Source organism: Diadema antillarum, unplaced genomic scaffold (assembly GCF_040938485.1).
Source record: "Diadema antillarum isolate AM-2024a unplaced genomic scaffold, OU_Dant_1.0 seq00001348_RagTag, whole genome shotgun sequence".
In the NCBI taxonomy this organism is placed as follows: Eukaryota; Metazoa; Echinodermata; class Echinoidea; order Diadematoida; family Diadematidae; genus Diadema; species Diadema antillarum.
In genome coordinates, this window is record NW_027272113.1 from 91,608 (window position 1) to 102,820 (window position 11,213).

Consider the following 11,213-nt stretch of genomic DNA (forward strand, 5'->3'; position numbering starts at 1 on the left):
GATATTTTTCTGAATCCAAGTAAAACGTCAAGACAATTTATATTAACAAACTGAGGAAATTTTAGTTTATTTCCTACCTCGTTCCATATTCGATAAACTAAAGGACAGTCATAAAATATATGATAATATGTTTCAACCTCTTCCCTACAAAAGGAGCACAGATTTGATTGTGTTATTCCAAACTGGTGAAGTTTATCATTACAAAAAATAACATTGTGCAGAAGCTTATATTGGAATTCTCTCAGCTTCCAGTCTAGTGTTGAAATTCTAGGAATAGAAAAACAAACTGCAGTAGCCGATCTATCCATGTTTAATGCTAATACTTCTGGGTGTTTTGAAAGAAAAGAATCTTCAATGGTACCAATAAAAATATTGTAAATCATTTTTGAAGATACTGACACAAAGGGGTACACTTTTTTGTTTATATTAAGACTAATTTCAAAAACATCAGCAGGGTTATCACTCAAAATATGATCCCTCACGTTACCTATTCTCGCCACCTTCCATTCTGCTGGAAATTTATCATACAATTCATAAAGAGAAATTAAATCGTCTGCATTTAGGCCCTTTCTAATAAAATGAGCCCGTTGTCTAATTTTTTCCACCAGCGTCAATGACATGTTTAACTTGAAAAACATTTGCTTTAAATAATTTGTCATTAAAGGGAAAATTCCTACCTGAAATAAAAAAATTATTAAAAATTATTTGATTTTCATTACACATTTCTTTAACAATTACATTCTTTCCTTTCAAAAAGTCCCAAATATCTAAAAATTCTAAATACAAATTCGGCGCTTTAATATTTAATAACCGGGGATCATAATTACAATGAAAAATTAATCTCCCTCCTACTTTGTTAAATACATGTTCAAAAAACTGTTTCCATTTGATATTCTTATCACCTCTAAAGAGTCCCTTAATCCACATTACGCGCTGGGCATACACCATGTACCTAAAATTCAGCATTTTTATTCCCCCTTTATCATAATTCAAATGCAATAAACTTCCCTTTATTTTGTCACGACCGTTCCAAATAAAATTAAAACAAATCGTTTCCAACTCTCTGAAAACCCATCGAGGTACTGACATTATGGAAGAAACGTATAATAGTTTAGATATAGCAAATACTTTAACCAGTTGAATTTTCCCAAAAAGGGTCAAATCCCTTTGCTTCCACCATCCCAACATTTTTTTTATTTTACTCAAAATTTCTTTGTAATTCATTTCTTCTTCAACATTAATATCTAAAGAAAGATATATTCCTAGCACTTTAACTGTTTGAACCAATTTGCCCAGCGTTATTCCAGTCAAGTTATCATTAATCTGACTAGAAGACCCCAGTTTCATAACATATGTCTTATCCCTGTTTATCTTTAATCCCCATGTATATTAAAAAGAATCCAATATATTATCTAATCTTTCTATATCACGTTTTTCTTTCACAAAAATTGAACAATCATCTGCATACATTACTATCTTTGTCTCCATATCACCAATCAAGATACCCTTTAAATCTTTTTCATTTCGAATAAATAATGCTAGTGTTTCTATAATCAACAGGAAGAGGTATGGAGACAAGGGATCCCCTTGCCTTACTCCCCTGCCTATTTCAAAGTATCCCGTGGAGAAGCCTCCATTCATAACACAACTAATTGCATTGTTGTATAAGACTTCTATCCATCTACAAAAATATGGACCAAAGCCATATTTTGTCATTTATAATTTCATGTAAGAGTGTGAGACGGTGTCAAAAGCTTTCTCAAAGTCGACTGTCACTAAATAGCCCTGCACATTGTACAACTGCGTATAAAATAAAATATCATCAATAACCCTAACAGCCTCTCCAATATTCCTCTCAGGCAAAAATCCAACTTGGTCTATGTGTATAACTTCTCCTAATACCAGTTTTATTCTTTCGGATAAAACTTTAGATAAAAGTTTATAGTCTACATTAAAGGGGATGGCTAGTAACTGATCAGTGGGAATCAGTGGGAATGCTGAGGGATGATTGTTCCAATCCTTGTGGGATTCATTTAAGAGTTCATTATATATCTACTGTTGTGTGAAAATCATTTGCTTCAGAACGGTCTCAGATTCAAGTAATGTGCAGATTAATGCCCCATCACTGACCAGGGACGCTTACCTGGAAGCATTAAACTGCACATTACTTGAATATGAGACCATTCTGAAGCAAATAATTTTCACACAAGAATAGATATATAATGTACTCTTAAATGAATCCCACAAGGATTGGAACAACCATCCCTCAGCATTCTCACTGATTCCCACTGATCAGTTACTAGCCATCCCCTTTAAGAAGGGTAATTGGTCGGTAATTACGAATATACAAAGGATCTTTATCTTCTTTTTTAATTATTGTTATTACGCCCTGTCTTTGTGAGATTGATAATTCCCCTTTCTCAAAAGCTGCATTAAAGGATTCTAAAACAAGGTTTCCTATATCAGACCAAAATGTTCGATAAAATTCAACTGTTAATCCATCATTTCCTGGTGATCTATTTAAAGGCATTTTATTTAATATCGAAATACATTCACCCATTATAATCTTCTCATCACATAATTTTTTACTGTCTTCACCTATATTCAAATGAGGCATATTAATAAAAAGATCCTCTTTATTGTCTATTACCTCACCTTGAGAATACAAATTTTGATAAAAATTTTTAATTTCTTTCAAAATCTGCTTCGAATCAGTAATTTCTACACTATCTTCTAATTTTAATTTATCTATAAATGTTTTCCTCTGATTAGATGCTAATAATTGTTTAGAATAATTTTCATTAATTTCACTTTCCTCAAACCACTTGGCCCGCGATCTCACTTTTAATCCCGCTACTTTCTGATCATATAATCCTTTCATCTCATTTCTCTTCAATTCTAATTGATGTAAAATATCATTATCTTTGGAAATGATTAACAATTGTTCTAAATCAGAAATATTTTTCTGCAATTTCCTTATTTTTTCCTGTATTTATTGCGCCTTTCCTTTCGAATATTTCTTTGTTATTTCACGAATTTTAATTTTAACAAAATCCCAAAGGACTCTAACATCTGTAAACTCCTTCTTTCCTTGCTCTATTATAGATTTAATTTCTGCTCTCAAAAAAAGTACATATTCTTTATCTAAACACAAACTATTATTAAACTTCCAATAAGATAGTCCTATATTCTTTAAAATGTTGTAATTTAACCCTAACCAGGCCGGGCTTTTTTAGGTGTTCTGTGGCCGGGGAGGGGTTGCCTGAGATCTCGGCCGTCGATCGCGCAATCGCCATGAAATTTGGCACGTGCATTACCTGTGGTGTAATCTACCGAGCTATACAAAAAGAAATGGAAATTTTTGTCATAATAATTAATTATGCTAATATATGCATGAAATCATACATTTTGCTCTAAATCAGATATTGAAGCTCCTAGAATCCTAATTTTTGATGAAAACATTCTTTGTAGCATTCCTAACAATGTACTTGAAAAAAACATTTGGTATCAAAATCAATTTCTTATGTATTTTATAGTTTTATGAATTTCTTAAGTATTTCTTTGTTTTTTCGACATTTTGTTTTATCATTTTTTTTCTGCAAAATTTATGACAGAACCTATTTCAAGCATAATTATGCTAAAATTAATTAGTTTTAGCTTATGATAGTGAAAATAATCATATCTTTATGAATAAGAAGAGAAAACTCCATTTGCATAGACTTTATACATAAAATCACGTTTTTGAGCCATTTTCGGTCTGACAGGCATAAAACGTTATGCAACGTCGTAATGGTATGCACGATTTTCGTGAAAATGGTGTCAAAAGATGCGCGAGATTTGGAAGTAAAAAGTCAGCGAACGGCGTGGTCAAAAAATTTCGCGCGGCGGAGAAGTCGCGAAAAATGTCGAGGGGGTTGATTCAACCCTGTCACAGTGTGTTACACGTGAACTAGCTTATTGGTCTAGATGAGGCAGTTTGATCACCCGAAATGAAATAGAAGAAGAGATAAAGTACCGTTGAAATTATGTGTGCATTTATTAAAGTGTAATCAAGTCTTCAAATCTTACATCCGGTCGTACAACATAATAGTCTTCTGAGCTCAGAGCTTAAACATATCTCGCAGATTAAATGACTGTTATCCCATATATCAAATTCTAACAACCTTCTAACTCCAAAACTAATAACTCTCAATGTTAATCTTCCGACTTATAAACTGAGTAACCAAGTACTACAACACTTCTCACAATATTGACTTATGAGACGGCGTGGGCATGTGGCTTGCCACGACAAATCATATCCCTGACCATAATGTCGGTCAGCGTTCAGAGTTCAGTTCATCGCGAACTTGTGGTTCCGGTTTATCAGTTAATGGGGAATGTTGTCATACTGACTTTGCTTCACGAATCGGCGTTCTCCATATGCGACGACAGCCTTGCGTCCTTGGAGACGGTGAACGCGAAGCGCTTGGAGAATGTGTCGGGGCGACAACGACGTCCTTCGACCGGTCGACCGCGGTTCAGCGAAGGCGACGGATCCAGCCCCGTGTAACCGGCGTTATTGTGGAGGGGGTGTGTCTCGGACTCGGCGAGGGAAATCCGGGCAACGGGTCAGGCAGCGGCTGAACGGGAGACACCTGTGGAGTCTCGACCCGCTGATTGTGGGAGCTTATGTGGACGAAGCTCCACTATACCCTTAACAGCCGTCTGGAAAAATATTACAAACAACATCTTACGGGACAACTACAATCAATAATTATCCACTTCTATAATACCTTTACCTTGTTGCCGTCATCAACTCACAAACATAATGAGGGCATTATATATACATTCAAACAGCCTATTTTAGCCATTTATATAAGAAATACAGAAATATCACAAGGGCCTCTCAAATGTACCCTAATCTCAAAATATACAGCAGACAATTAAATCTACAGCATCATCATCATTACAATTCACTACGCGGGGGCATAATCCCGCGTATTACACTATACTTCAAACTTCAGTTATCAAAATTACTCTTTTAAACCTACCTTACAATTATCTTCAGTCCTCCTCATATCGAACTAGAATACAGAACAAAAACCATGTATCAACTTTCTTGAGTTAAATCAAACTGTATTCATATCACAAATGCAATCCACAAAGAGGGGCTTCTAAACTATCCTGGTATCAGTATTCGACAGTAATTACAGAATACGGCTTACCGCCAGAAATATAACTATACAATAACAATTACTATCTGAGCAACCTCAAACCATTATCCATACTACAGAATTATAAATAAGACAAACTGAAACTTACAGTTGGGCCTTGGACACCCCAGTTGTGGCATCACTGCTAGACAGGCTCTGCAGCGTCTGGTCTGTCTGGTGGCAAGACAGGGTGTGGCAGTTTCACTTCTTGTGAGCCTGCCTATACATACGTTGGCTGCTGCAAACTTAACTATGCCGGGAAACAATAGCTGTCAAACACCTGCATGTGGGATGCCTCCAACCCGACTAAATTCATATGCAAATTCACTTCCTCCCAGACTGGAGGGTATTTAAATTAGATTTAAATCAACTCCTTACACTACCCCCCATTTCAAGAAAATGTATCACATTTTGCCAAACCGAACAGAAGAGCTATTTTCACTCACTATGAGTGAATCATTTTTTTTTCACTATCTTCCCAAACCCGACAACTCATTATGCTTTTCTCTCCCTATAACCTGGCAAATGAAATAAAGTGACGCTTTTTCGTCATAAGGCTGACATGTATTCTTCATGCCTAATGAAAAAAAGGGGTTTTAATTACAATTTCGTCCTGGGAAGATACTTATTCCCTTAATTTAAACTATAAAGCTATCTATCACACTAGGTGATATGCCTTAGCCAAAATGTAACCATTAGATGCATTCAAAACAGAGAATGGGGCAATAAAGAGAGAAATTCAGCTTCTGCTTAAGAAGTCGGCTCCAACATTGTCGGAGCCACGAATGGCTTCGATGCGGAAGCGGAATGGTTGGAGGGCGAGAGCCCATCTCATCACTCTGCTGTTGATGCATTTGGTCCGGTTGAGATAGAGGAGAGGTTGGTGGTCGGTTTCAAGGGTGAATTCAGTGCCTTCAAGGTACGTTTGGAACTTGTGAATTCCCCACACCAACGCCAAGCATTCTTGCTCGATCGTGGAATAGGCTTGTTCTCGAGCCAAGAGTTTACGACTCGCATAGGCGACTGGATGTTTCTCTCCATCGTGCTCTTGGAGGAGAACAGCTCCGAGCCCAGTTGATGAGGCGTCTGTCCTAACGATGAATCTTCGCTGGACATCGGGTAGGCAGAGAATGGGGCTCTCTACAAGACTACCCTTCAATTGCATGAAGGCCTCTTCTTCACGCTCAGTCCACTGTACTTGCCTTGGCTCTCGGCTCCTCGTCTTGTCAGTCAGAGGTGCTGCGATCGACGCAAAATTTGGGATGAAGCGTCTGTAGTAACTAGCCAGACCTATGAAAGCTCGCAGCTGTTTCTTGGTTTCTGGCCTAGTCGCGTTCTAGATTTTTTCCACTTTGTCTAGCATGGGCTGGACTTTTCCGTGTTGCACGAGGTGCCCCAAGAACTCTACTTGTTTGCACCCAAGTTGACATTTGCTGGGGCGAGCAGTCAGTCCTGCTGCTCTCAGTCGTCGAAGCAACTCGCGTAGTGTATCGAGGTGCTCCTCCCATGTCCGTGTGTGTATGAGGATGTCATCTAAGTAGTTGGTCACGTGCTTCATGCCTGCCAGCAATTTCCGCATCACTCGGCTGAACGTGGCCGGTGCGTTGACTAGCCCAAAAGGCATTACGCGGAAATGGTACAGCCCACTTGCAGTCTGAAATGCTGTCTTCTCCTTTGCGTCATCTGAGAGAGGGATCTGCCGGTATCCCTTACTCAAATCCACTTTGGAGAAGTAGTGTGATCCTGACAGTCCGGCGAATATTTCTTCTGCATTGGGAAGAGGTTCGGCGTCGAAGACAGTGACGCGATTCAGCCGTCGAAAATCGATGCAGAAGCGATTGCTGCCGTCAGATTTCTTCACGATCACAATCGGAGAAGAGTATGGGGAGTTAGACTTTTCTATGACTCCCAGCTCGACCATCTTCTCGACTTCCTCTTCGATCACGCCGCGGAGGGCATGAGGGACAGGATATGGTTTCTGTCTGACCGGGTCATCTGATGTCAGCCGGATTGAGTGGCTGCCTAGGTGTGTCTTACCCGGGAGGTCAGTCATGACATCCCTATACGCACCCATCAACCTCTTTATCTGGCCTTGCTGCTTAGCCTCCACGTCTGGTCCGAACTTTACGTCCTCTACAGTCTCGTTTGCCTCATCGACTGGGACTTGTACGGTCATGGGGCTGGGGGTTGGAGGTCCGACTACCTCGTCGTCGTTGTCGTCATCCTGGTCGACGATCGTAGCCTGAGCGACGACTTCCAACATCCCTGCAGCATACACATCAGAACCTTCATTCACATGATTAGAGTTTACCTCACCCTTGTCTACTCTCTCTGTGTATTTCTTCAACAGGTTGGCGTGGAAAGTCTTCATCTTTCCATTCACATCTAGACAATAATTATTGTCACCAAGTCTGTGTGCGACTCTAAATGGGCCTTTCCATTGAAAGAGAAGCTTATTGTGGTCAGTGGGTAGGAGGATTAGTACTTTGTCATCCGGGTTAAATCTACGCTGCCTACTCCTAGCATTGTAGTGTTTTGCATTCCTGGATGTTGCCCTACGTAGTTCCTCGTGAGCCGCTGCTAGCGTACTCTTCAGCCTCTCTTTGAGATCGACTACGTACTGGTACGTGGTCTTCAACTCTGGGTCGTGAGTCTGACCACTCCACAAGTCCTTCAGAATCTCTAGCGGGCCTCTCACCTGCCTACCATAGATCAACTCAAATGGCGAGTAGCTAAGCGAAGCCTGGGCGGCGGACCGGTATGCAAACAACACTGGTCCCAAGTATCTGTCCCAATCGTGAGGACGATCAGCACAGACTCTCTTCAAGATTTGTTTCAGCGTCTGATGAAATCTTTCAACTAATCCGTTGCACATCGAATGGTATGGGGTGGTGGTTAGTTGTCGAATAGACAGTAACCTACTAACTTCTCGCATCATGTCAGACGTGAATTGACTACCTCGATCTGTTAGTATCTCATGAGGCACACCTACCCGGCAAAACACCTCGACCATGGCCTCTGCTACTGTGGTACTTTCGATGTTGGGTAGTGCAACAGCCTCTGGATATCGAGATGCATAGTCAACGATCGCCAGGATGTATCGGTTCTTCCTGGTCGTCGTGGGGTGGATAGGACCTACTATGTCGATAGCTACTCGGAGAAAAGGTGTGTCAATGACCGGCATCTGGCCAAGTGGTACCTTGGGAACTCTTCCCTTTGGCACCGTCCTTTGACAAATATCGCAAGAGCGACAGAAACGAGCAACATCAGCATGAATGCCAGGCCAGAAAAAACAAGACAAGACCTTCTCTGTAGTCTTACCTATGCCTTGATGACCACTCATGATACCTTCATGAGCAAGGGACAACACTGCCTTTCGAAATGGCCTCGGCACTACCAACTGTTTCACCGAATTACTAGTCTGGGTTTTAGGCTGGAATATCCTGTACAACAGTCCGTCTTCGAAGACGAAGTGTGTATCTCTCCTCTCTTCATCTGACAACCTAACCTGAGCAAGCTCCCTGGCTTTTTTCAAAGTGGGATCAGTTGCCGTTTCCTGTTTGATTTGTTCCGGGGATACATGAGGGATTTCCGATAGAACAACAAGAGGGCGTTGTGGGCGCTTTGAGTCCCGACTCTGAGACCTAGTCTGCACAGCCATGCCTACACTAGCACTAGTACTACCATCATCATCCTTCCAACCTGGATGGGGGTCACTGACAGAATGAACATTCTCAATGTTACCTATTATGACATCGAAGACCGGCGTCTCCATGCATAAGGCCTCTGTAGCACCTACGAACAATGGGGAACTAATGTCGACGCGGGCCACTGGAAATTGACGCACAGTTCCGTCAATCAAAAGACATTGTCTATATTTGCCTGTGAACTGATCAGAAGTCACAAGAGATTTCGTCACTACTACGCCCGAACAGCCCGTATCACGAAGCACAGCTACCTTCCTGGATCCAATCCTACCATCTACTACAGGTAACTGTAGCACACATCAATGGGATTTCTTTAATCCCTTCCCTGGGAGCTGGTTCTCCCTTCACTTCCTGGCTATCAAATGAGGTCAACAACAGCCCGCCTGTTTCGTGCCTATGACTACTATCTTGCATAGCATGGGAGCAAGTCGGACACGATGCCTGAGCACTCTCAACTTCAGGGGGCGTATCCTTCGTAGGGGGTTTATCTGACTGCCTACTCGGACTCTGCTTGCGACCTCTATGACCTTGCGTACTCACAAGACCAGCCGCTTGAGGCTTCAGTCTACACCTAGAAGCTTTACATGACCCATCTTATGACAGATAAAGCATGGACCGACTCTACGCCTATTCGTAGGCGGACTCCGACTGGGATTCCCTGTACGACTTTGCCCTTCACTAGACTGATTAGGAGGTCTACTTGCTAGTGGTTTAGCCTTCTTGTCACCCTTACTCAACTTAGCGACACCAAAATGACCATCATGCGCCTGCACATACGTGTCTGCCAGGCTACTCATCTCGGAAAGAGTCTTGGGTTTCCTCTCTTTGAGAAACAATGCCAAAGGGGTTCCCCCTCTATCAAGAAGCTGCTATCTCAACAACATGTCTACTAAGCCTTCATATGTCCGCTTTGTCTCGGACAATTCTATCCAACGACTCAAGTAATGTTCTAATCGGACTACAAACTGGCTGGGTGTCTCTCCCTGCTCTGGGTTAGAGTACCGAAACTTTTTGCGGAAATCATCGCAGGTAAGTTCAAACCTCCTCAACAATGCCTCTTTTTAGAGCATCATAATCATCGGTTTTATCAACTGGAAGCCTACAATACACATCAAGGGCCTTGCCCTGCAACAGTGCACTAAGACTGATTGCCCAACTAGTCCTCGGCCAGGACTGACTTTCTGCGTATTTTTCAAATCGGCTTAAATACGCATCCATATTATCTTTCCCTTCTGAAAAAGGGGGGAGTTTAGGGGATGGTGCCCAACGACGGCTGTTGTCCTGCTCTGTGCTATCCATACTCTCAGAAAGTCTCTGATTTTGTATGCGTGCTAGCTCAAGTTTTTTCTCTAGGATCCTCTCCTCCTGTTTTCTATCTTCCCTATTTGCCTGACGTTCGTCTGTTTCTAACTTCTCCCTAGTGTCTACAAATTTTTGAAGGTCCTCTCCTGACATACCCAGTTCCTTTCCAATATCAAACCATTTAGTACCCATGATGAACCCTACAAATTACACTTAGACCAATTAAATTATCAATATCTCACTTTATACCCTGGGTTCCCACCTTAGAAAACTATGTTAACTAACGCAATTGTTAGCAATTCTTGCATAATTTGGTAACTCACCAATAACAGAAGTGGGCTAATTGCTTGCGCTTGTCCTTGCCGCGCGTGCTGGATGCTAGCAGTGATGGACAGGTGCCCTGGCGTGTCCGTGGTTCCGCTAGGCCAGCTGTACTTGCAAGAGCCCTTCTGCTAACTGCAACTTAGAACATGGTTACACACAAAATACGTCAGTACAATGGTCCTTCAATTATACATCCAAGCTCGGGTAAAGTTATGATCAAACAACAAACAAAGTGTAAGGAGTTGATTTAAATCTAATTTAAATACCCTCCAGTCTGTGAGGAAGTGAATTTGCATATGAATTTAGTCGGGTTGGAGGCATCCCACATGCAGGTGTTTGACAGCTATTGTTTCCCGGCATAGTTAAGTTTGCAGCAGCCAACGTATGTATAGGCAGGCTCACAAGAAGTGAAACTGCCACACCCTGTCTTGCCACCAGACAGACCAGACGCTGCAGAGCCTGTCTAGCAGTGATGCCACAACTGGGGTGTCCAAGGCCCAACTGTAAGTTTCAGTTTGTCTTATTTATAATTCTGTAGTATGGATAATGGTTTGAGGTTGCTCAGATAGTAATTGTTATTGTATAGTTATATTTCTGGCGGTAAGCCGTATTCTGTAATTACTGTCGAATACTGATACCAGGACAGTTTAGAAGCCCCTCTTTGTGGATTGCATTTGTGATATGAATA

At 41.4% G+C, this 11,213-nt stretch overlaps 1 protein-coding gene across 1 annotated transcript; it reads right to left on the bottom strand.

Moving 5' to 3' along the window:
* Positions 1–6,528: 6,528 nt before the first annotated feature.
* Positions 6,529–8,967, bottom strand: LOC139708534 (uncharacterized). Its single transcript, XM_071620478.1, has one exon. It carries the CDS (start codon positions 8,965–8,967, stop codon positions 6,529–6,531), a length of 2,439 nt encoding a protein of 812 aa, XP_071476579.1.
* Positions 8,968–11,213: the final 2,246 nt, after the last annotated feature.

Bases quoted from the DNA above. Each gene is read 5' to 3' on its own strand.
- LOC139708534 (XM_071620478.1), bottom strand. From the start codon at position 8,967: ATGGAGACGCCGGTCTTCGATGTCATAATAGGTAACATTGAGAATGTT.